This window comes from Drosophila erecta, unplaced genomic scaffold, assembly GCF_003286155.1.
Source record: "Drosophila erecta strain 14021-0224.00,06,07 unplaced genomic scaffold, DereRS2 tig00000092-arrow-pilon, whole genome shotgun sequence".
Taxonomy (NCBI): domain Eukaryota; kingdom Metazoa; phylum Arthropoda; class Insecta; order Diptera; family Drosophilidae; genus Drosophila; species Drosophila erecta.
The window spans coordinates 17,307,536-17,333,324 of NW_020825207.1; the positions used below are offsets into that span (position 1 = coordinate 17,307,536).

At 43.9% G+C, this 25,789-nt stretch overlaps 3 protein-coding genes across 4 annotated transcripts; 1 reads left to right on the top strand and 2 right to left on the bottom strand.

The window, feature by feature from the left end:
• The first annotated feature begins 89 nt into the window (after positions 1 to 89).
• Positions 90 to 2,623, top strand: LOC6549229. Its single transcript, XM_001974318.3, has 4 exons — positions 90 to 418; positions 477 to 771; positions 858 to 1,699; positions 1,755 to 2,623. The coding sequence occupies exons 1-4, from the start codon at positions 229 to 231 to the stop codon at positions 2,366 to 2,368; spliced, it is 1,941 nt and encodes a 646-aa protein (XP_001974354.1). The 5' UTR covers positions 90 to 228; the 3' UTR covers positions 2,369 to 2,623.
• Positions 2,357 to 5,163, bottom strand: LOC6549228 (ATP-sensitive inward rectifier potassium channel 11). 2 transcript variants are annotated; one of them, XR_003407950.1, is made up of 6 exons: positions 4,707 to 5,163; positions 4,338 to 4,536; positions 3,539 to 3,934; positions 3,360 to 3,466; positions 2,572 to 3,052; positions 2,357 to 2,494 (listed from the first exon to the last, which is right to left on the bottom strand). XR_003407950.1 is itself a non-coding variant. In XM_001974317.3 (5 exons), exons 1-5 carry the CDS (start codon positions 4,934 to 4,936, stop codon positions 2,656 to 2,658), a joined length of 1,329 nt encoding a protein of 442 aa, XP_001974353.1. In that variant the 5' UTR covers positions 4,937 to 5,163; the 3' UTR covers positions 2,357 to 2,655. The 2 variants fall into 2 exon arrangements, 1 of the variants encoding a protein (XP_001974353.1); XM_001974317.3 differs by having other exon boundaries at positions 2,357 to 3,052.
• A 704-nt stretch (positions 5,164 to 5,867) lies between these two features.
• LOC6549227 (MDS1 and EVI1 complex locus protein) lies at positions 5,868 to 23,920 on the bottom strand. Its single transcript, XM_001974316.3, has 2 exons — positions 22,267 to 23,920; positions 5,868 to 8,114 (listed from the first exon to the last, which is right to left on the bottom strand). Exon 2 carries the CDS (start codon positions 7,877 to 7,879, stop codon positions 6,239 to 6,241), a length of 1,641 nt encoding a protein of 546 aa, XP_001974352.2. The 5' UTR covers positions 7,880 to 8,114; positions 22,267 to 23,920; the 3' UTR covers positions 5,868 to 6,238.
• Between the last annotated feature and the right edge of the window lie 1,869 nt (positions 23,921 to 25,789).

The following is a 25,789-nucleotide window of genomic DNA, read 5'->3' on the forward strand; positions in this document are numbered from 1 at the left end:
GTTGACAGCATTTTCAAAAGTGTGAGATGAGGAATTTTAAATACTAATTTAGAAATTTTTGCTGACTTTTTAGGAGTAGTGGAATCAGCCTAAGTGGCTCACATCACTCAGATAATGGTTGACGGGTTTTGGAATTTTTCGGTAATAAAGCGGCGGGCACACTCTTTAATAATCCAAACAAAAGCACTCAAATTTGAATTGTGTAAAAATCTGCAGAAGTAAAGCAAAATGTATGTGATTTCAACCTCTAAGAAGACCGTGCTCTCCGACTTCGCGGATCTCGAGACGAAGTCTGAGTATGTGCACAAAGGTGCAGAGCCGACAGACTTCCAGTTCAACGGCCAGCGCCGGGTATTTGTGGAGGTGGATAAAATGGCGGGCTTGGCTGTGATGCGGATTAAGGAGAGGGATGGCAAGAGTAAGAGATAGGTTCGGACCCCAATTCCCTCGGAAGTACTAAAACCCCCACTCTTCAGCGCCCGAGATTCAACGAGTCCGTAAACTTACCATCGACAATGCCTTCTGTGTGGCGTGTGCCAAGCAATCAATGGAAGAGATTGCTGTGGGCCAGAGCGGTTGTGTTAAGCTATACAACTTCCGGACGGCACAGTTGATCCACCGTTTTCCGGCGGATCCGCAAAGGAGCACTGTTCTCTACATGGACTACAACAATACAGACGAGTATATAGCTGCAGTGCGTGAAGGCGGGGACATCAGTATCTTGGGCACCAAAACCAAACAGAAGACCAACACCTTTATCATAGATGGCGAGTAAGTTAAAAGTCCTCTGAAAGTTAGATTATATAGGTATATTTCAACATAATTGCATTAACCTTTTGCTATCCTGTTAATATCAGGTCAACCCTTGTGCGTTTTCATCCGAGCAAACGCTTCCACCTGTCGATCGCTTCCTATATAGGGGCCGTGACCGTCTATGATGTGCAGGGAATGCGGAAGATCTTCCATGCCAGCGAAGCGCACAGTGCTCCCTGCCGGGACATCAGTATGTGCGCATCCCAGCCAGCGCTGCTGGTCAGCGTGGGCTACGATTGCAAGATAAACATCTTCGACATTCGACGGCATCGTGCTCAGGCCTCTACGGATCGCCTGACCTACTCGCATCCGCTATCGACGGTGGCGCTGAGTGAATGTGGGACTTACCTGTGTGCTGGAAACCTTAAGGGCGAATTGATTTCCTATGATATGAGGAGTACGAAGGCTCCTTTGGCCGTGAGGACTGTACACGATGCGGTTGTGACACGTGTAGCCTTCGTGCCCGTGCCAAGTGGGGATAGCCAGCAGAACGGTAGCCTCAACAGCTCCGGAAATGCAGCTGGATTGGTAACCGAAGCTCCTCGTGTAGAGCGTGTTCCTAGCGATGAGTTGCGTAAATCTATTGCCGCTAATTTTTTGAGCTCCCAGCAACAGCTTAACAGTCTTGGTCACGGCGTGGCGGCGACTAGCATAGTTCGCCGGGATTCATTTTGCGAGTTTTTGGATGCCCAAGGCCCAAGGGCTGTGGATCGCATGTCGACCCGCTTTGGCACCTCTTGCAGAGACAGCTTTGACTGGGAGACGCTCAACCGGAAACCGCAGACTAATGAAAATGCCCACCGTCAAAGTCTTTGTCCTCCAGTGGGATCTGGGCCCAGCTCGGTGGATAACTCTGCCAACAGCTCCACCACGGAGTCACTGCAACGCAAGTTACTATATAAATTATTATTTTTTAGTTTTAGTAAGCTTCTTATTTGCAGAGACCTTAAGCGGCCCACTAAAGGATCGGAGCAACATTTCCGGAGACGGGAAGCTGATGAAAATCGCCGAAACAGATGAGCTCTGTGAGGAGCAGTCTGCCAACATTTCCGAGGCCAGCAGCACGGGAGGAGGCAGTGACAAAGAGAATCCCCCGCCGGTAGATGCCGAAATGAAACGCCGTCTGCGCTTGCTTTCAGCCAGTCGAAACAGTACCCCGCACCATGCTAACATCACACCACAATCGTCAAATCCTCTATTGAAGCCTCAGCAGTTGCTGGCCAAATCTTCAAGTGGACTATCCGGCCAAATGGATGCAGATTGGCGCAAAGAATTCAGCGAGCTTAGAGAGTTTGTAGACCAGCGCTGCGAGCAGGTGGAGCGCGAACTGGAGTACATTGGCTTCTGCAATCAGCGGCAACTGGCTGATAAGATGACCAACTACATGAAGCAGCAGGTGGAAAACACAAGGGAGATCCGAGACGCCCTAGCTTTACTACTCCAAGGAGATAGCTTCATGCGCGAGTTCTCACGCCTACAAAATGAAAATGAAATGTTAAGGGCTAGGTTAAAATTCTACCAAGAGCAGGAACAAACTGAATCATGCGGAGAATAAAGTGCGCGGGAGACATGTTCATAATTTATTGAAACATTGTTAGTATTGTATTTCATTTATTGTTGTCAATTATTAGTAACTTTTTTCAAAATACTCTTGGCGTCCCATGAATTTATATGAATCTATCTGAAGGTATATGTTAAATAATTATTTGTTCATCAAACTAATAAACTTGTATTTCAAAAATGCTAAAGAATATTTACCTCGTTTAATAGTGTTCTTAAATTCGTTGGAATTCGTGCTGTCTAAAGTGTAATGCGATCTTTAAATATATTTTAGAAAACACTTCACTTTCTGTACTCTAGCTTCAAGTGATCATTTGTGGGGTGCATTATGGGCATGTCTACCGAAATGGTCCTGTTGAAGTTCTCGTAGTCCACAATGTAGCGTTCGGTTTGCGCGTCGTAATGGATGATATTGACAAACCGCTGTCCCCAGAAAATCTCCCTCGGAAGATAGGACGTCTTGGCCTCCGTCATCTGCGCTGTGGCCGGCGAAGTGCCCACAATGGACACGTACAGCTCGAATTGGGCAGCATTAAAGAGTTTTGCTGTGGTGAACTGGAACAACGGACTTGTCTCATCGATGACATGGCACACCACATCGGGCCAGAGAATAATCTGCTCCCCATTCCCCTCCAGCTTCAGTTCCACGTGACTTTTTATAATCTCACCCTCGCGCGTGCTGTCAGCGAAACAGATAAGATGGGGGCTCGTTTTAATTGCATGTTTTATCTAGTTGCAAGTACTATCTAAATGGAAGGTCAAGCTAATTTAGTATTTTTGGTTGGGTATGTATATTTGTATGATTGGTTGGGTTCTTTAGCATTTTTAAAATACTTTATAACTATTAACTTCAACGTAACGTAACACAAGTTATCCTAAGTCGTCTTTTGTATTTGATCTTTGCTTGATTCTATGCTCTGTTTATAGTATTGGTACTTACAGCTGGCACCCGTCTAAAATGTAATTTTTCTACGGCAGTGACTCACCGTTTGTCCACGATGATGTAGACCCGGATTTTGGACTCAATGGACTGCTGCTCGCGGGGATCGCACACGCGGAAAAGCAAGCAAAGCCTGTCGTCGCGATAACAGATCTACGTGAGATAATCACTAAAGGATGGATCTGAATGGGTGTTCTCCTCCCCCAATAGAGGCAGTTTACTTACCACCGCCTTATCGCTGAACTTCAGCTTGGTCAGCTGCCTCGCCGGCCGGGCTGTCTTGGCATAGATCACGCTCACCATACAGCCCTCAATTAGAGCCGCACTCACCATCTGCATGACGAACAGGAAGATGGTCTCCGGACACTCCTCGCTGGCGTACTTTTCGCCGAATCCGAGGGTCGTCTGTGTTTCCACAGAGTATATGACCATGGCCACCCAGCTGTGTACTCCGTAGATGCAAGGGTCCACACCCTCGCCCATTCGCTTACCACTGACCGGATCGAAGATGAAGTCACCGTGGGAGTAGGCCACCACGTAGCAGAGGGCCGCGAAGAGCAGCCAGCTGAGAAAGTAACTTCCCAGGAACAAAGTCAGCATGTACTTCCATTCCAGTTCCATCTGCGCGATTGGAAAGAAACGACCTTTATGGATTACCAATGATGAGCATGCACAAAATACGACCCTTACAAGTTAAGTAGCCTCATATAAGCAATTGGAATATCTTTACTATAGATTCCCCCAATTTAGCAAGTGAATATGTGGTTGGTTAATACGTATTTATTAATATGTGTGAGTATTTTAGTCGGTCATGGTTTGATTAATGTACTAGAAACTATATGCTAAACGTGACGCGCTCGTTTTGGTTAGGATTAGACTTCGAAAGATGGGGACTCAGGTGCGGTGGCTCATTGGCCAATTCATCGAGTCTGCGTTGAATACTGGGCGTTATGCTATACACATCCGATCGCGATTGATCGGCTTGGGGCGTTGACGTTTTCCTGTGGCCGAACCAGGATCTTACCAGCGTGGTGACCAGATCCCGCATGTAGCGCCATGACTTCTCCGGAACTCGCCGGAACACAACGTTCTCCTTGCCGTTCTTTTCCATCACCCGATGAAGGCTTCGTTTCAGTCCATCGGAAGTTGAAGTCCGCGGTCCGGATCCCAAATCTGGGGTAAGCTCTATCGTACTGCCCGCCCAGTCGTGCGTGTAGGGAAAACTAGACATGAGGTTTAAAAAAATTATTTATGGCCATAGCCCATTATAAAATATGATCCGTGGTAACAATGTTGCATTTGAATAATACACGGGTGCTTTATAAATGTGGAGCCTAGTATTATCCATAGTCTTTGTAAATTTTACTCGGTTTTTGGCTCGAACTCAACTCACTTTAGCTCGCTGCGTGTTTCCAGGTGATCCCCGGCGGCTTTTGACCTTCTGCGTCGTACGAACCCCGGACTTTCCGGATAGTAATCCGACGCATTGACCGTCTCCTTTTCGGAGGAACGGAGCAGTGGCTTCTGCTCCAGTGGCTTGGGCTTCACCGGCATGGAGGTGGAGCGGTGCATTGGAAGGGATTCCGTGGCAGCAGCTCCCTGGGGAGATGCGTCCGATTGCATGACCGGGATTCAGCTAGTGCCGCCTACGCAGACGCGAGATTACTGACGACAGCGTGGCCTATAATTGTCGGAAATTTGGGGCAATTTCTCTCGAACGCGTAGATCTGCGTTTTAATTTTAATTGAATTAGGCTGCAGTGGCCCACGGCTACGATTTATAGAGAGAGAGAGAGCTCAACTTGATTGCCTGACCGCTTGGCACTGACTAAGTCCCGGGTCCATACTATCTGCCCCTTGAAGATGTGCATTTGGATTTATTTATTATCTGGATCGTGGGGCATATGACAGCGGTTGTCCGTCGCCCGCCGAGATTAGTGCCTCGAAATGTTCCCCATGATTTTAAGTAATAGTCCGTCGCTATCAGTGTATGTATTTTGCGAACGACCAAATATTGTCCTAAGTCTGGCAAATATTTTACTTTTTATCCGTCGGGAGAGCAGCACAATCTTTGTTGCATCTCTTGACTTGTAATAGATATTGTTTGGTAAGATATTCGGTTACGTATGAATGACGGGATACAGCTTTAAACTCTCTCGAACTTACATATATGTAAAAGAATTATAACATTATTAGAAAAGACCGCTGCACACAAGCCTTTTTTTTACAAAGCTGAATATAGATGAATATTGTAATGTTACCTCATTTCTCTAATAATAAAATAAGATTAAACAAGAATAGGCAAGGCAATCCTTCGACAAAAGATTTGAATAGCTCAGATCGCAACCAGACTGGTTGCGTTCCAAGCTAAATCGTTGTATGTATATGTATAATACATGTATGAAAGGTTCTTCGTAAAATCTATGTATAATACATACATAATACCGGATGTCAAATTTCGAATCCGCTTTTAGAAGTTTCACCGCTATAAATATTATAATATTTTTCCTTTCCCAGTCAAAATTGCACCTTAGTTAATTTCAAAAACTTGTAACTTTTTATTTAAACAGTGGGCGCGTTGTTTTGTTTGTCATTACTTTTCATACACTTTTCGTCATGTCACGCTCGTATATGTACAAAAGAATACCAATGCTTAGGACGAATCTAATAATAGTTATGCACATACGTTCGTATTTATTTATATTAAAATATCTGCCAATTCTCGATTTGTACAACTCGATTTACACGTATTTGTAGAACATATAGGGGTTTAGGGATACATGTATATATATTTACAGCTAGATATTAGACATAGTTTTAGGGATCTGCTCCTCAGCTAGGTGTTAGACATAGTTTACGGACCTCTTCACCTCCTTCCGGCTCCTCTGCTATAGGAAATTGGTTTGTTGAAATGGATTTTACGTAGTTAGGGTTCCTCTTCCTTGATGGATGTTGTTTGGGGCGTCGTGATAGCGGTGGCTGCGGTTGTGCTGGGGAAGAGCTTGGAGGTGAGGGTCCTCTTAAGCTCCATGATGGGCTGCGAGTCCTCCTCCTCCTGGTCTCTGCTGGACGATGTTGCTGCCGTGTCAGCCGTCGATGTTGCTGGCGCATTGTCCGCCTCCTCCTGCGAGGATGTGGGCGTGTCCCGCGACGAGGAGCACGAACTGGACGCCGATGTTGCGGTTGACTGATGCTGTTGCTGCTGCTGTTGGTCGTGCTGCTGCTGCTGCTGTTGCTGTTGCTGCTGCTGCTGCTGCTGCTGCGTGACCTTGCCCATGAAGCTGCGTATCTCCTCGAAATAGGATTCTTCTGTGGGATTCTCGCAGAATCTGCGTATGCAGTGCATCCTTTCGCTCACGCCCGACAAGGCGCTCAAGGACACCGCATCCGATTCGTGCTTCTTGAGGTGCCTGTCCAGATTCGTCTGTTGGCCAAAGCATCGCTCGCATATCTCACACTTGAAGGGGCGCTCCTTGTTGTGGATATTCCGCACATGGCGCTGCAGATTCGAGGATATGCTAAAGGAACGTTCGCAGTATTTGCATTTGTAGGGCTGCTCGCCCGTATGCGTTCGGAGATGCCTCGTCAGGTTCGCCGATCTCGGAAAGACTTTTCCGCAAAACTTGCAGGTGTAACGATCCTTGTTGCGTTGCGGCAAGTTGGGCGTGGCATTGCCCCCGGTGGCAGCTGTTCTGGCCTTGTTCTTCCTCCTCGTTTGATAGTCCTGCAGTTGCGGATGGGGCAGGACCGGCGATAACTTCGGGTTCGGATGGGGCAGCTCCAGTTGCAACTGCTCTGTGGGCGGTGGCCAGGTGAGCTCGCACTTCTTGAGCGGATGCCGGAACGGGAAATCCGCACCCGTGGGGCTACTGGAGGCCGCTGGACTGGTCACCTTTCCGGGCAAGACTCCAGCGAACACATTGCGATACTGCAAGGGCAAATTCTTGGTCATGGCTTCTAGGAGAGTGGGATGCACGGCGGGTATCGAACATTGCGGTGGTGTTAAGGGCGGTGCGCTGGGTGGGCCACCCCCTCCTCCTCCTCCTCCACCTCCACCTCCACCGCCTGCACCACCCTCTCTCAAGGCCCTCAGCATTTTGCGGCTCATGTCAAAGCCCAGGTCAGCCAGCGAAGCTGCTATATGGTTGTTGTTCAGCTCCTTCTCCTTCTGCTGAGCCACTGCCAGTTCACTGGCGAACATGATCAGGTTGCTGTTCTCATCCTCCATGGGTCCTTGATCCGCCAGATCCGTCTTCCTCTTGTGGGCCAATCGCAGATCCAACGGCTGATCGAAACTGCCTCTCCGCTTGCCCTTGGCATGGTGATTTATGGTCTGGTGTTGCTGGTGGGAGTGTTGGTGCTGCAGCCGCCCAGTTGTCGTTGCTGACGTCGTCGTCGGCGACGATGATGACGAGGATGTGGCCGCCGCCGCTGAGGAGGCCAGATCATAAGGTACGTGTGATATATACGAAGTGGGTATTAATCCTAAGGCAGGGTATACGCAGCCCTGTTTTGGGCTAGGAAGCATCTTTCTTGGTGAGTGGTCTTTCTCTCTCATAACTCTCATAGGTCGCAAACGGGCCGTAACCGAGTTTTTCTCCGTTTTCCTGCCTTTTCGCCTTGATTGATTGCTGATTGATTGATTGGTGGACTGGCGGTTCGATTGAGTGCCCAGGCTGCCAGGCTGCCAAGTTGTAGGTTTTAGGTTTTGTGCTCGCTTTTCGACTTTCAATGCGTCTGGTGCCAAGACGCTCAGAATGATTCACATTCAAAATTGCCTTTGATTTACAGTGGTTATGTACCTGAAAGAAATAGCAAAGGTTAACAGGTTAATAATATTATAACACCATTTTAAACAAAATTCAGAAGCTAATCATTGTGCACGGCACCCTACTTAGTGACGAAGCGCACCAAGAGAGTACGTAAAGCTGATCAATCGAAATGCAGCGCAAAAACCAAATGCCAATTAATTACACATACCAAATATTTTGATAAAGCGTGTCAAATGGATAAGTTCCAGGTACTGTTTCTTTTGTTGTTGAAGGTGCAATCGTCACTAACTGTTTACCTCGTTTAATCAAATAATTAGTTTTAACAAGTTTTATTTTAGTTTATTTAGTTTTATTTTAATACCATAGTTTAGTTGGACCGCAAAAATGCCAATACTTTCACCCACTGACTAAATAGAAATCCAAATCTTGCCAAATAAACCCAGTTCCCTGGAGTGTCACAGAGTTCGACTTTTCGCAGCTGTATGGATTGGACTTTACCAATATTATGTTTAAGGTAATTCCATGCACGTCATTAAGCTGCCTGGCGACATACCCAGCGATCTAATAATATCTGTTCGGCAACCGAAAGAAAATGTTTTTTAACATTTTCTGGTTATTTTCTTCTCATTTTAAGTATTCTTTTGCCGCAAATGCCAAAACCTTCGAAAAGGAAGGGGGCATCCGAAATATTTAAACAATTGTTCTATTGTCTGTTGTTTTAGGGTGGAAAAAGACTTGAAAACTGACAAGAAAAAGAAGTCATGAAAATTAACAAAAACGTTAACGGTATCTAGAGTGACGATTATGTAAGACAAACAGACGGGCAGACAAACATCTAAGCACACACCTCCAAGGGGGAGGTGGGGCAACCCACGGGTAGGAAGTGGGGTACAGTGGCACCTCGTGTGGAGGTCGTTCAACATCGCCAGAAGGTGCGTGCGAGGCAGCGGAAAATGCGTGGGCTTTCAAGGAGGAGGGTGGGTTACACTGGGCGACAACATGGATTAAGTTCAAAGATTTGCAAAGTGCAAAAAAATCATACCATCAACACAATATGTTATAAAAGTCCAAACCATTTAGGTGAATGCGATTAGCACCTTGAGCTTCAGCTTTACAAAATTCAAATAGGGTTGGTAAAACCAAGTCATACATTTCCGCTGAAATTTATGTTTGGTACGCATTTTTAGTGCTGTGCATAAACTGAAGCTCGACTCTGGGCAGATGGCACGCCAAGAATAGACCTTAAAGAGATCCCCAACTCCACAGCTCATCATGTGAACTGAGCTCAACGGCAACCGCAACCAAAGTTGCATATTTGCCAACTGCTGCAGCAACAGCAACTGCAACAACTGCTGCAACAGCAACAACTTTAACAGACAACTTGCATTCAGGTGGGCGCGTTGATCTATGGAGCTCTGTTCTCCCATCTAGAACAGAATTTTTCATGAGACATTTTCGTGGGTTGCTGCTGTCGTCGCTGACGTTGCTGTTGTTTTTGTTGCTTCACTTGCTGCTGCTGCTGCTGTTGTTGTTGTTGCTGTTGCTGTTATTGTTGCAGCATTTAGCGATCGTCTGGCGACAACAAATTGCCTTTTGTTGTTCTTGTTGCTGGCTGGCTGGCTGGCCGCGTTGCCAAAAAGTTAATTAGCCGCATTTGCTGCCTTTGATTTGCTGTCTGCGGTGTTATGGAGTCGAAAATTATTGTTGCATAATTGTAATTAGAGCTTGAGAACGCGTGGAAAGATTGCAGCGTTTATAAGTGCAACGATCAGGTGTTTTTTTGTGCATCGTTTTAGATTTCGGAAGATAAAATTATCACTGCAGGTTGCAATATAACTCTTTTTGTAAAAAGTATGTTAATTGGAATTTGTTGTTGATAGTTAAAATGCAGTTTAGAAATTATTTACTTAGTGAGGCCTATAAACTGAGCTTTACTTTGTTAATTTATACGGTTATCAAATATTTGAAGTTAGTTGGCATTATCAACATGTTTCTTTTATTTGCTTAGCTGGTAAAAAATTGTTGGTACTCAGTCGAACAGAAACGACTTCGAGCTCATTGAAGATGGCAAAATACGAGAGTTAATATTATCTTAGGTGAATGACGGTGTTATAAACAAATTACTCTTGTGTACAATGCAATACATTTTAAGCTGAGGCATTATAATATCATATTTTGTCATGCTTAAGGATCAAGATATATTTAACCTATTCAGTTGGAAGCAGTATGTGTCGCCGTACCGAGACAAATTCTTTTTAATGAATGAATTTCAAGCTGACCGAGGCAGTTAATCCCGTGTTGCACCTGAAGCGTCAACACGCCTTTCATGTGACTTTGCTTGGCCCGCCAAAAGTAAAATTTCGCCGGCGCCCAAATCCCAAGCCGCACTGCAGTGCCCAAAAGCCGCGATGTGTTTTATAATTTGTTGCAAACGTGCCAAAGCGGTTGACAATTATAGCCGACTATTCAGCTGGACGCCACTGCATCATCATCAGCGACGCGATCATCGCGGCGATGGTCACCTTTAAGCGGATGCCTGCGAAAGCCGGGAAGAAAACAATAAAAAAGAAACCAATTAAAGAGTAACAAAGTTTTAGCCAAGCGACTGTGGACGACAACAACGGGAGCAATGAAGCAAACAGTTCAAGAAACGGACGGTGAAGGTACGGATACAGATTCAGATACACAGGTACGTGCGGCTGCAGATGCACAGCTAAAAAGCCACAGATACAGATACGAATGCGAGTACCAACCAAATCCCGCAAGCGGCGTCGCATGTTGCAAAGAAAAGTGAAATCAAAGTTGTAAAACCGCGAAAAACGCAGTCAGGCAGTCAGGCGATGGGGATGGTGATGGCGATGGCGATGGCGACGATGGAAAACTGCGCTCCAGATTGGCAAAAATGTCCAGCGGAGGAGATGTTGTTGCCGTTGACAATGTTGCTGCTACGGGATTGCAGTTGCAACTGCAACTGCACTGAGGAAACAGCCCAGCGCCAACATTCCTGTGGCCTAAAATGTTGAACTGTGATTTGCAACCACCTGGTTCTTATTTTAAATCACTTTGGAGGAGGTTGTATGATATATAAATGAATGATGATATATGATACGATATATGTTTGAAGAGCTGCGAGTTACAATCCTGCTCAAGAAAATGCCAGTCATAGCAATTTGTAGCACAAGAAATGACTTTGGCTCAATAATTTGGACATTTTTGAACTAAAACACTGAACGCAACGTAATGGACGTTTTTGGTTTTTCCTGGTTTTCTTGGACACTTGGTTTTTCTTCAGTGCCGTACTGAAACTGAAGCATAGTTATGGAGCGACAGTCGAACGAGTAGCTCGAAATTAACTTTGTCGAATTTCTGACGAACCTCCGTCATCAGCAGCGGCATGGTGATTATTAAATGCTGGCCGCATAATTATCGTGATAATCATGACAATCAGGCGACGCAGTCGCGCTTCAGCAGCGGCAATAGCAAGAGCGAAAAGCATAATCAAGCGCAACTAAACCACAACCAAAGCCCAGACTGCGACTTACTTGGCTAAAAGGAAAACCGAGCCAAAGCCGGCGACACAATGAAAAACGAGAGTAAAATCTCCAAAGCAAGCCGCTCACTGAAATGGAAAATTAAACCTCGTTACATCAGTCCAAGCGGCAGCAACATCGCAACATCGCAACATCGCAGCATCGCAGCATCAGCAACAACAGCAACAACAGCACACCAGCAACTTGCAACTCGCAGTGCGACAACAACAAAAGTTCGCTGGCAGGATAGCGGCTCACACACACTCAAGCACACTCTCTAACGAGGCAGGCAATGGCAACCTGATACCAAAAGCGTCACAACAAACATCCAACGACAAACAAACAAACAAACAAGCAAACAAACAGAGAAGCAAAAAGACAGAGACACGCACGGCCAATAAAGCCAATGCGAAATGCTTCAGATAGAAGAGATTAATACGCGATATCATTCACCAGATCAACGCAGGCATTTATTGGTTGAGTGAATATTTTGCCAATGCGAGGAATATCGAAAAATATCGAAAAATGCTGATATGCGAGCGATGGGCTCTGCAAGTTGAGATAAGCCAGGGATTTTAATAGCCACTGATATCTTAATGGATGGCACTAGTACATCAACACTTAGTCTTTTACATTTTATTTATATTCATTGAGTCAAAGATGGTTTTGCTATGCTAGCCACATAATAGCATTGATGACAAGTTTGGGATACGTCAAAGAAACTAACGCATTAGAGATATACTGGGTTGTATTTTGTGCAAATATCTTTGACCACCCCTGTAAGTGTTAGCAAGTGATTAATACCAGCCAAAAAGTAATTATTGGGTGAAGTTGAAACATTTTAAACTGCATTCACGAAGCCAAGTAGGCCAAATTTGATGATTCTTCCACCTGCTGGTCGTAAAATCCCCAGCAAGATCTGCTCTCTAACCCAGGCATACGTAAGTAATGGCCTGTCAGGAACAGGGGTCCTCAAACGAAAACCCCCAAGATGTCCGAGTGGCTGTGGCGAACTGTGCAACTCATCAACGAGAGCAACTCCTGCAGCAGCAACATGCAGCCGCAGCAGGCCCAGATGTTGCATTAGCTGCCATGGATGCGTTTTTGGGGAGTCAGCCGATGATGACGATGGCGATAATGATGATGATGCTGTGGCTGGAGCTGGAGCTGGGACTTCAGTGCAATCTGAACCACTTTTTCCCCGCTGGACACAACAAGTGCAGCAGCGGCACCAGCAACAGCAGCGGCAGCAGCAGCGACAGTTGCAACAGAGAGCAAACACATCTCCAAATCACGTTGTGCTGTGGTCGTCGCCGTCCATCGTCGTCGTTACATATCTGGTTGTCTAGATTGGCTGCAACTCGTCGTCAGGTGAAATAAAAAGTGAGAGTGACATCGGAAATTGTTTCAATTTTCCAAACGAAACCAACAAACTAGCAGCTAGCTAAAAGTTGCCGCAATTGCAATTGCCATCGTCATCGGCATCGCCATCGGATAGGCAACTTGAGCAGCCAGCCGGTCGGTCGGTCGGTCGTTGGTCTGCCAAATGAATGAATGTCGAAAAGTGTATCGAAAAGCATTTTTCTACGTATGCCAGCAAGTGCTTTCCCAATGCTCCAAAAAATCGAGGGAAAAATGAAGAGGAAAACTAAAATGAAAAACAAAACTAAAACAAAAATTAAAACACAGACCAGTTGCCTGCCTCGCCGCTGGCTGACTGCATCCTGTTGTTTGTTATAGTTTGCGATGTTTTATTTCTTATTTTATCTTTATATAACTAGCACACATGCAGACGACCAACCAGTTAACTCAGCGCTGGCTAAATGCTCAGCCTAAATAATTGAGATTTTCTTCCCCCCTTTTTGCCCCCCTCCTTTGATATTTTTTTAGGTGCAAAAATCAGTTTAGTTCGGCCAGTCTTGGGCAATTTTATGTCCCTCTAACCTGGGGCCTCTCTTTCGCACCGGATCATTTGTAAATGACGGACAAACGGACAAACGGACAACTGGACATGCGGACATACGGACATACGGACAAACTGAAGCCCATAAATTCGTGTTTTGCGGGTCTTCGGATTTTACTTTTATTGCCAGCGAGCTGGGCAAATGTTTGGAATGCATGAAATACAGCTCAATTGAATTTCAGAGGTGCCAGCTTAAAGCCCAGAGATAATCAATGGTCGCACTCGGTAATTATCGGTGGCCGGGATTGATTTATAGCGATTTGCTGGTTTAAATATTTGCCAGAGCTTAAGGCTCAGGTGCTCAGCTACTCGGCTACTCGGCTGATTCGGATGCGATAAAGCTTAAATTCAATGTTCCATCTCATGAGAGGTGATAAAAGTAAATACTTTCAAAAGTGCAATCATTGTCTTCGCGATTGCCACTCCTGTGTTTGCTTAAAGCACCTTTCCAACGAAGGAGTAAAACAGAATTGAAGTATGTTTGCTAGTAATTTAATACAAACATGTTGATAGAAAAGTGATAAAGAAGTTGTAGATCATATTGTGTTCAAAAGTTGCAATTGCGAGTGGTGGTTAATAATTTTAAGGATCCTACACTTTCAGCCATAAATTAAAGTCTACCGAAATGTATTGCCGAAAGCTGAGCCACTAAAAAATTGAACTATTTGAAAGTACTCTTTTTAATGGTAATGGGTAATTGCAGCGCGTTTAGTTGGCAGTGTGCCATTTCCTTCACAGAGAATGTAAACGGGACCGCCTTGAATGGCAGTTCCTTACAGCTAATGAATGCTCCTAAGCTAATTGAAAGTCAAAAAAGAGTAAACGAAGCCCAATGTGCATCCGGATGGCCAGATGTGCATCCGTATATCAGACAACCACCGCGACATCCACCCACCAAAACAGCCGAGCATCCAGCAACTGGCCGAGCCAAACGAGTGAATGGCGAAATTTTTGAAAGTGCCCATATGACCGACCAGGCAAACGGACATCGGACCAAAAACACAAAATAAAGCACAGTACAAACACTCATCCAGGCAAGGTATTCAAATACTTAATTGAAAAAGCAGCCGCGAAATAATGCCACATTTCACGATTCCATCGAGCGAAGCGAAGTGAAGCAGTTCACAAATCAGGCTAAATAAAATTAAATAGGAGCGGGGGAAATAAACTGCTCCATTTGATTGCCTAAACGTTTTCAACAGCTCAGCATTTTTGATGCAATTAATTAGATTTTTATTTCTTCATCCAGCCAGCTGGTAGAGTGCCTGTGTGGGTATACAGACATATACATGTACATATACTCATGTCCATGGAGCAGTTTGATTTCGATTTATTACCACACACTCGAAGCGGGCCAAATGATACAATTATTTATAAAGCCACATTTGCAGACACATCCAAGCCAGTCAAGCTTGTTCTAGTTGAAAGCGATAGCCAAACTGCAACTCCTCCTCGGCCAGTTTGCTGCTAACTGTTTGCTTTTCGTTTGTCATATACTCGTAAGCTCTATTAAACCATCGAAATAGAAGCGGCAGCCCAGGGGCCGAAGGAAGAAGCAAAAATAGAAATAAAAAAAATTGAAAAGAAACCATATCAACATTCACATCATAAGTAAACCAGTTTGCACCTGAGAGAGGAAGAAGAAAGTTGTCTTGGCCATTTTTGTGTGTTTGCACTGCGCTGCCCCAAGACTCTGTTTTTTTGTTTTGTTTTTTTTTTTATAACTCTATATATATTGCAATTTATACCTATATATATCTGCCGGACTCAGAGGAGCCTGCGATCTAGCGGGCGTTGGAACAATGGAGCTGGGACCAAAAAAAGGAAACCTAACTGTAACATGGCAGGCTACGAGCTCCTTTTTTTGGCCATAAGCATGAAATATTGCGCACATCCAAAGTGTCCACATGTCGGAGCGATCCGCGCCAGGCCTAATTATATTGCCGCCGATCCGATCCGATCCGCTCCACTCCGCTCGGATCCGAAGCGGTCCAAGTGGGGCTTGAGCTCCAACCTATCATTGCCTGACACATGCTACCGTTCAAACACGTGCGCCGCGACACAAAACAACAAGAAGCACAAAACACCGAGCAACCAACACCAAACAACAAAGCTGGCAACAGTCAACAACAACGACAACCAGTGGCAGGCGCAACAATAACAAAAGCACTAGCCAGGCCAACAGAATGAAGGGGGATTCCACAGAGCATGGTCGAAGATGGAATACACTAGGTGGGTGGGCTTTACACAGCAACTACAATCCTGTCCTGTTGCCCAAAAAGAGCCTAAGGTGGTTCTCCCAATCTTAAGACAATGGTCTTGCATAATTATCACTCGAGGTGTTGTTGCTTCGGCGGTTCCCCATTAAGCCTTCCACTTCGCTAAAGACAATCTTCAGCAGCAACCGTAATCATTATCGAAGCGTCTTAATATGCATGCGGGCATCCACTTCACTCTCTCCAAGGAAGTGTATCATCAGTGGCCACGGCAGCGGCAGCAACAGCCCCTCTAACAACAGTACCAATCAAAGAGCAAATACCGATCTGGCTTGGACTTAGCCGGCCTAAAGTGAAAGTGCTCCAATTGACGATGCAGCCAACATCGCTGGGGCTGCGACTGGGTGAGACCGGGTGAGACTGGACCCTGGCTTCATCTGCGGATGCGGCCAAGTGCCTTGACTCCTCCTCGATTTGCCGTCGTTGCACACTTGCTGACAAGTTGTTTGTGTCCACGCTGCACCCTCCTCTACGCTACGCCGCCCAGCCGACTAACCACCCATCCATCCATCTCATCACCCAACCCCTCTCTACTTGAGCACATGGTAAAACTACACTGTCAAATGGCTTTTAGAATATCCCCAAATCATGTTATAAACATTAAACATCTAAACATTCCGCCAGAAACAAGGTCACACTGGACCTAAGTGTGACCAGCCTTTAATGTAATTCAAATTGTTTAAGTCTTACGCTTACTTTTTTAGTGATTGTTGACTTCTTTTGACTGCCATGAGTTTTCTCAGTGCATCGCACATTGCGGAATAATTGCCATGACTGAAAGCTTCAAGTGCACCGCTATTAGCTCGCTGGCAATCACCATTGACGGCTCCAGTGTTGGTCAATTTCCCAAAGACCTGGGCCTCGATTTCTACTCGGGAGCAAAATGGGATTTCCTTCCGGTCAACAGGAAAACAAAAACAATTCCGCACAGCGATTGTTTAATTGGTGAGCGTGAGTTGCAGTGCAAGAGGCAAAGAAGCTAGTTATCAATCATAAAATTGCATACATTAGGGCGCATTAAGTTGTAATGGCTGAAGAGGCTTGTGATTGGATATTAAGTGAAGTGGCTTGCTTGTTCTGGCAGAACATGCCCATTAGCATATTACTTTATTCAATAGAGTGGATTTGCTGGAATTTGCATGTGATAACTAAGATATTTCCGCGACATGCTAACGAGCTACGGAGAGGAAAAGAGTTTATTAGAAGACTTATTGGATGGGAAAATAGTTTTATAACGGTATAGGAACACACTGTTACAATCTTTACTTTTGCCCATAAGCCATTTTGTAGCAGTTCTTCAAATAATCGAAACTGTTATAGATAATAATAAATTATCTAATCTTACATATTTTATTACCTCTGCCTGTTAAAATTCCAAAGCCATTTCTTGTGCAAACCCAAACCGGAAACCACATATCTCCAGTAAACCACCAACGAATCGTTTAAAATTTGCTCAAGCTATAGCCAAGGGCGAGCTGGCAAATCAGGCCTTAATTCATTCCGCCAACTCATCATCTGCCAAAAACTCCCTTTGGCACATGTTGGAACCACCACCAACTTATGACCGCAAACGAGGCACTTTCATGTCAACCCACAATTCAGTTCGTGCCACACTCCGAAAGAAACAAAAAACTGAAACCAAACCACGCGAATTCTTCCGAAATTGCCCACAAACTAGCCCACTTAGGATCCGACAATGGAACCACATCTTCCATGCCTCCTATGCCAATATCTAGAGCGTAAGTCGCCGTCATCAAAGGCAAAATTCACAAAGTCGAGAAGTTAGGAGCCGGCCATATCCATATAGTACACCTGCTGTCTGTGCGGAATGGGTTCCCATATATCATCGTCTGCTAAACAATATGCCAAAAGCTAAATGCGATACAATTATCAGAGGCCGAGATATACGTTTTATAATTTTTTTTTGCCATTTTTTCTGCTCTTTTTGTCGTCTTGAAAAATGCGAATTTTCACACACATGCGATGGGCGGGGGGAGGGAATTAAAGATTCAATGCGATGTGATTACATATTATGTGCAGTTGTTGTTATTATTGTTGTTGCTGTTGTTATTGCTGCTGCCTTTGTCTGCTGAGTTTTATGGTCCAAGGTTAAATGCTTTGAAAATGTGGCTGAAAAGCAAGAAAAGAGCCAAGAAAGAAGGCAGAGAGACACAAAACTTGGTGACTTTTGTCTGGGATTTTCGAGATGTGTTTTTTTTCCTATTTTTCTCGATGGTGGCGGGGTGGTTCATTTGATTTGCAGTGAATATTAAAGCAATTTGTGGGATTATTTCCTATTGTAATCAACGCGACGCTCCGGTTGTGTTTACTCATCATCAGCAGCCAAACAACGTCTCCAAAATTGTTGTTATATCTGTTTGAAGCACATTTTTGTTGCTCTTTTCGGCTTTTGGTCAACTCATTTTCAAGTACAAGTTACGCTTCGCCGCAAATAATGCACTTTTGCCCTTAGGCTGGAATTTCTCGACACTGATCTGAGGGGCATGAAAATTGGCCCCATTAAAATGTTACATTTCTATGAAAACATTTCGATTTTCTACCTATTTCTTGGCATCAGAATTGGCTTCAGAAATCTCTACCACCTTTTACACCTTTTTTATTACCAGCACACACACACTCACTCACAATTAATTAAAGCTCTCATTGCATTCAAGGTTATCTTTGGAAGCGCTATGTTGTTCAGTTGGTTAATTTACAGCTTTAAATTAGTGTAGTTTACTTTCAAAACACTTTACTTTTGCTTTCAAAATATGCGTTGCTGTGGCTGCAAATGGGTGGGGTAATCATTAAGCTGTTTAAGTAGATTTTCTGTGCTGTTAAGGCTTGATCTCGACAAAACGCTCTGTACCTGTACCTACTCGAATACTTGGCTATAAACATGGTATAGAGCAGAGAATTGGCGCCGCGGAGTTGCAGAAGCCAGATGAGATGGTTTCTCGACGGGATCGATGATTGGCAACTGGGCTCCATCGAAAGGTGTGGTCAGGGCATTGTGATTGATCTCGAACACATTTAGAATGTGATTTAAATTGATGATCTGATCTCATCGGTGGCTCTTGTGCTTTTGCTGGTGAGATTTGTGGTAGGGGTCGCGTAATAATAGGAGTCGCGTGGAGAATGGAAGTGGTGATCAAGAAATAGGTATTTGCTGCTGAATTTAATTTGGGACTGTTTTGTGGGGAATAAGGGTTGGTTGGACGTTAAGACAGTAACCTATTCATAAGGTCTTAGTTAAATTAGGGGTCTTGTCAAACAGTTGTCTTGATAAACAGTTTATGCCAGTTACATTTTCTGAAGCCTAAAATGATTGGATTAGATGCATTGGGATTCTTAGAACTTAATTGCTGGTGAATGTGCTTTAAATGTATAAAAAGTATATGTATACTTTATGTTGATATTTCCATCGTAGTCATGAACAATTTTATGAGTTTTTTCTAAACTTTGCTCGAGGTAATCATTTTCTCGACCTTTCTCTGTTCCCGCCAGCTGCCTTTTAGACCAGACCAAACTCGATAGTTCACTATCTCTCCGTGTGCATATATTATAAGTACTAATAGCATATCTGGAGCTATTTAGCATTCGGCGCTTGTGTTTGTTTTTATTTTTGCCGAGGCGATCCATTTAAGCTTTGGCTGACTGTCGCTCCAATTAAAATACAACTCATCTCCTGGGCCGCATTGCAAATTGTTGCATTGCAAATTGCGCCTTACATAAGTCAGGGCGAGGCATCTATGTAAAACTCTGTTATTGAGTTGTCTACGGTCTTGGATTTGGTGCAAGTCTATTGCTGCACAGAAAGAAATGTATGTTCTAGATAAGTTGGAAAAAGGCACATGCTTACTACCCATTCATTTGGCATAAATTGTCTAGTATAATCAGTTAATGTGTTAATAATATATTTATTATTTGGAAAACTACGTTTGGTTCCTACAATTGAATAACAACATTTTGGAGCAACTATTTTTGTTTAGTGTGATTCCAGCTCGGTTGCTCCTTTTGCCCGATTTTCCTAGGCTTTTCATTTAATCGATTTGCGTATTTCGGGCAGCAGTAAAGCAGCTCGACAAACTTTCATTGTCCCCGCCGCTTTTCCCCCGATTTGAATGTGGATTAAGTGTATTCCGAGCCAAGACTTTGTATTGCCTAGAGTGATTTGCTTTTCAGATTCCGCCGCTCTGCGGTTATCGAAGTCACCGTCACCACTACCGTCGTCATCGAAAAGCCAACGAAAATAGAGTTTAAATTGAAAAATACACGTAGATATAGATGGAGCGAGAGAGAGGGCCTGACTTGGCCAGAAAGAGAGGGCAGCTAAAATCAGCGCGCATTCCGTTCGCAGCCAGCAAAATGTGTAACGCAATCAAAGCCATCGCTTCCGGTTTAAGGCGCAATTAACTACCTTGGATTACGCTCTGTTGCCAGTGGGCAAGCAGCTCCTCCTCCCCTGCGATTCCCACTGCAATTGGCGGTGGGAGCTTTGTAGTGCCCGTTCGGACGGGGACCCGATTTTCTATATATAGCGTCATGGCCATCATTTCGCAGATTATCTCTGAAACATTTCATTTCACTCGATTTACTTCCTTTCGGGCCAACTCGCTCTTTAATTGGCATTTTAATGCCGTAAACAAATTTTTCACTGCCCCCGAACGATCAAGTGTCATAATTTCTTTTCGCCACCTCAGTGAAGCGGGCTGTGTGTGAATTTGTTGGAAAGTTTTTCACGGTCTCTAACAATGCTCGGTTTATCTCAATTTTGTTGCCATCTCTTGGCCAGGCGATGGGCTTTCAGAAATAATAATACAAGCCACATAGTTCCAAAATTTTGTATACATAATGTAATAACCTAAAGTGTTTCTAATTGAATGTCTTAAGTGAATCATACTATTTTAAGTCCCCTGAACGTCTTATTCAAAACGCTATAGAATATTAGCTATAGGAAGTAGGTGAATATGAATCTCATCACACATTCTAAATTGGAACTCGCCTTGTGAGAACTTCATTGAACTGTCCGCGGACCATCGATTCGTCACTTCTTCGCTTTACTGCGTGTTCCTCGCCTAATGATCTAATGGTCTAATAGTTTATTTCATTACTGGGGCTCTGGAACAGGGACTGGCTTCTATCAACCTGTCTGGCTTTTTGGCCACTCACTAACCTCCAAACGTTTAATTAATGATCTGTTGTTTCTGTTTCGGGCGCTTCTTTTACGCCCATCTGCCACCGCACTCCAAAAAATATAAGGAAAAAAAATCTGTATCCGACCGACCGACCATCGACTTCTATTTAAAATTAAATTAACCTGCTTAATTTGCCCCCACCCCTCGTTACTCCTCCTCTGCACTGGACGCGCCCAAAACATTCACTCCAAAACGCGGGGCGAAAAAAATCGAAAGGCGCTACTAATCGCCCCAATGCCTACGGATTCAATGTATCTGCATCTGGCGGATACATGCGGCCGATTTCCGTGCATTTAACGCATAAACGCTCTTTGGACACTTTTATTCCGTTCGGGGATTATCATTATCGCCGCTGCTACCCTTTCGCCCTTCACCATTTCGATTCGATTTTGATCGCTCAATTAGCGTAAAAGTAACATGTCAAACCTATTAATCACTTTCGAAAATAAAGCACAACACTCTTCTTTGGCTTAAGAAACAATCGAATTTCGAATTTATAGAAAATAAATTCCATGCTCGCTCGGTGGGCCAATAGTGCGTGAATCTAGGCGTAGCCAAGAGGGAAAAATTATATAATTTATGTTTTCTTTTGATTGCCAAATTAAAAAGTGTGTCTGTGTCTGTGTGCGGACAACTCTATTTCGCTCGCCTCGTCTTTTTGGCCTGGCTAAATCTTAATGCCGCCCCACGAAATCGCTGCGTCATTACTCGAACTTCAATTTCATTCATTCATCAATTACAATACAAGAAAAATACAGTTTCGAGCGGTGGAAGCCTTGAATCTTTCGAATACGTGTCTGCGGATCGAGGCAGAAAGATACAAAAACTAAAATTCATCTATCAACTTTTTGTTGGTGGTAAATGTTTCTCAGTTGACATTAAGTCTAATATTTGTTGATCCTGTGATGGTGCTTATTGTAATCAATTAAATTAAGACGTAGTGGTTCATTAGAGTTTAAAAATTCATTTACTAAGCGTAATGGTGGGAAGGTTTTGGATTTTATAGTAATATGTTCAATTGGGATATTTTGAGATATTTATATATTGTTCATAGGCTAACAAAATTCAAATGAAACCCATTTTTTATTAATCATACAAGACCGTTTGAAAAATGTATTAATGCTACGCTGGAATATTAGTTTCTATTTTTTGTATTAAAATTTCATTCGACCTCTTCATCTTACACTATACACTTACACTATATCTTACACTTACATGTCTGATACTTCTGATCGCTTTGGTAGCATCAATTTGCCAGCCTCTTCTAGTTTAGTAAGCAGCTTTTGCTCTAATTGCACAACTGGTTGTCGTGGCTGCGGTGGTCGTTGTTGGTATAAAATCCGCACGGATATCCGTTGGCCGCTGGCAGGAAGAAATCACCATTTGAGCACCGTTTGGCTATTGCAGCGTATTTTTCCCTCTCGGCCTTACGGATGTTGATAACTCGTCTGGCATTGGCTGCTATACAAATTCGATCTTCTTGTGGTTATTGTTGTTGCTTCAGCTGGTTTTTGTTGTTGTTGTAGATCGTAAGTCATCCTGTGATCGGGCCAAGATATAAGATATAAGATATACTGCATATATCCAGCTTTGATATCCGATGGCGCGTGGGAATTTCAGTTTAGTATTTAGTTTTTTTCAGATGGATTTTAGTTCATAAAGGAATGCTTTTAGGATTGCGGGCTTGAAGTTTTATCAACGATTTGATTGCAGAAAATATCTTTGTACAATTCCTTATAAATATTGCCTAGCTGACAATATCAATATTATTATCAATAAAATGTAGTCAACGATTAAAGATGTTGATTGAATGTATTAAATAAATTATTGTATTTAACTCTTTTAGATTTATGGTAATTAGGAGCTTTAGTTGTACGTATATACGAGGGAAGTTGCCACTTTGAGATATAGGTATATTTTACTGATCTTTTTACACTTTTTACAATCACTCGCGCTGTACAGCTTGGTCTGATTTATGATTCAAGTTGCTTAGAATTACTTTTCATTATATTTCTACATTTAATTCGTTTTAATTGGCGAGCTGTTCTCCCCGGAGTTGACATCGATCCCCGGCCAAGCCGCTTCGATCCAATCTCTCCGCACTTCCCAGTCGTTTTAGTTTCCTCTCGACGATCGCTCAGCCCGGGCTATAATCTTTTCAATTTTATAATTTCATTATGGATTGTCTGTTTAATGTCTGCCCATAATCATCAGCCTGTACACATGTCTCGGTGGCATTTGTTGTTGATTTCCGTGCAGCTTGGCTTGGATCACTTTGCATCTACGCGCTGTCACAATTTGCATTAATTGGATCTAAGCGAGTAGTTATCATTGATTTAGCACCGATCTCTGGTATATATAGGCCATAGATATGCATCTCTGTATGTAAGTGTTTTAATATCATATCATCTACTGGGCGTAGTTCATGAAATTCCTTAGAAATTTGTGATTTGATTTGTGAGAGCATAAACGGTATGTTTTATTCGAGATTTACAGCAAAGTTGTAAAGATTTATTGTCTATAGGAAGATTCAAGTTTGGAGATAGTTTCTTTTTGTTTTTGTCTAGGATGAAAGTGACACAGTTAGGAATTTGCATTTATACATTTAATTTACACATAATATATATTTTAAATTTAGGATGTATCCTTAGCGATCCTATCTTCACTTCACTGTAAACGGTAACGCTTCATTTTGAATGTTTCACCGTTATCACCGATCGCATGGCGTTACGTCTCGACCGCTTTACGTAGTGGATCTCTTCTGCTCAGCGTTACGTGCTGCTGTTTTTCCGACAAAAGCGACAACACGACCAATAGCTTTGAGACCGTCTCACGGACTGATGATAGACCCAGTCGCAGTCGCAGCTTCAGTTTTCGATTTCCTAATAACGAAAAGCTAAGAAAAGAGCAGCAGCACAGCTCAGAAACATAACAGAAGGAAAAAAACGCAAAATAGACGACGTCTTCGGCGAGTGTATGGGTGCTCTGAATGAATACACAACGATAAAAGACCGATCCCCGATCCCCAGTGATGATTCCACACGAGACTCACAATCCACAAAGTCGACAGCGACGTCAACTGCACCAGCGACGTCGGCAGAGGCAGAAACAGCGACCGAGGCAGAGGCCTAGGCAACGATGCAATAAATCGAAGCTAATACACTTCTTTCTTAATGTAGAGCGATCCAGCGAACGTGCTCACACAGATACACAGACACATACAAAGATGCTCTGGCCTAGACGAGTTTCGAACGGTAAATGAGGGGCCGCCAGCCGAGCGATCCGCGCGATGCATCCTGCCTGGTTTTACTCAATGAAAATTCCAAAAGCGCTAGACCTGCATCCAAAAACTGGGTGGAGATCTTCCGCCCCAGCGACGAACAGAGAGCCGAGCTCCAGACCCGAACCCGAACCCGAACCCAAGCCGATCTCGTGGGCGCTCCACTTGGGTTCCACAAACTCCGAGATACTGTATCTGAAAAGTGAGCGTGAAGCAGTCGCCGCTGGAAGCTCGAGCGGGCCACAAGCGGACAACATTCTAGTAACTTGGGAAGGGAGAGGTGCACCGAAAGAAAAATAGATTACTTCTGTGTTTAATGAGGCGAATTATAGTCTTCAGATACACGGAAATATATCTCTTAAATTCATTTTTACGTATCTTTCTTAAACATTTGAAGATGCGCCTTGGGATTATAGTTATTACAATTAAAATCTTTTATAAGTCCTATGCGTTAAAGATTTCATCAGTTTATAATTAATTTAGGTAGTTGCAAGGATGAGCATACTTGAAACTAAATTCTAAATTATTATAATATATTCCTGACAAAAATGAGCCTTGGAACTCCAAACAAAATTGATAGTTCCAAATGTATTGAAATCCAAAGTCAGTTTAAACCTTTGTGGTTGATTTCCTTCTCCTCGTCAGGAAATATGCCAACATTTCTCTGTGTGCACACTCTTTAGGGGAATGGGAAAGTTCAACGGGTTCTTTCACTGATCGCAGATTAACATACGGTCAGAGAAGGGTCTCTAGTCTTAACTTGTGTGTCCTACTTGGCACGAGACTGGAATCGGGCATTTTCAATGTCCATGTCCATGTTCAAGACCATGTCATGTGCCTTCTTCTTGGCCACTTCACACAGCTGCAACGGCAGCAGCAATTGCAACTGCAATTGCAGCAGCAGCAGCAGCAACTGCAACTCTTGATGTTGCTGCGGTGCCTGGATGCTGTTGCACGAAATCGATCAAATCAAAAATGACTTTGTGAAGTGACTAACTGCCTAACTGCCAGCTGCCGTTGCTAGTTGCAGTTGCTGTTGCAAGTTGCTGATGTTGCTGATGTTGCTGCTGCCGCTGTGGCTGTCTAACAGTAGCTTGGCTGCTTTGATTTTTTGGCGCAAGTCCAAGTCCAAGAGCATGGACATACAACACTTCAAAATGAAAGCACATTCCCTTGTAGAAATTTTACCGTTACAGGTACAGCGCACCCCATGCACATCAGGTCGTTTGTCCGCAGTACGCGGTCCGCGGTCCGCGGTCCGCAGTCCGCACTGTCCATTTCTCCACTGCCATCATGCTGATGATCGGCCAGGCCAACACTTGGCAGCTTTATGGCTCAGATATTTGCAAATCTCCAGGTTCCGCAGCGTCTTGAGCTGTTATTGTAGCTGTTCTCCTCTTGTTATTCTAGCTGATGATCTGCCATCATCTTCATCCCGCCAAGAGGAAGCTGCGAAGG

What these genes read in the sequence shown, in the direction of transcription:
- LOC6549229 (XM_001974318.3), top strand. Translation starts at nt 229, where the DNA reads ATGTATGTGATTTCAACCTCTAAGAAGACCGTGCTCTCCGACTTCGCG. An exon ending in ACCTTTATCATAGATGGCGA is followed by an intron (nt 772 to 857) that starts GTAAGTTAAAAG and finishes TGTTAATATCAG; the next exon opens with GTCAACCCTTGTGCGTTTTC. An exon ending in CACCACGGAGTCACTGCAAC is followed by an intron (nt 1,700 to 1,754) that starts GCAAGTTACTAT and finishes TCTTATTTGCAG; the next exon opens with AGACCTTAAGCGGCCCACTA.
- LOC6549228 (XM_001974317.3), bottom strand. Translation starts at nt 4,936, where the DNA reads ATGCAATCGGACGCATCTCCCCAGGGAGCTGCTGCCACGGAATCCCTT. An exon ending in GGGATCTGGTCACCACGCTG is followed by an intron (nt 3,935 to 4,337) that starts GTAAGATCCTGG and finishes CCAATCGCGCAG; the next exon opens with ATGGAACTGGAATGGAAGTA. An exon ending in AGTTCAGCGATAAGGCGGTG is followed by an intron (nt 3,467 to 3,538) that starts GTAAGTAAACTG and finishes TATCTCACGTAG; the next exon opens with ATCTGTTATCGCGACGACAG.
- LOC6549227 (XM_001974316.3), bottom strand. Translation starts at nt 7,879, where the DNA reads ATGAGAGTTATGAGAGAGAAAGACCACTCACCAAGAAAGATGCTTCCT.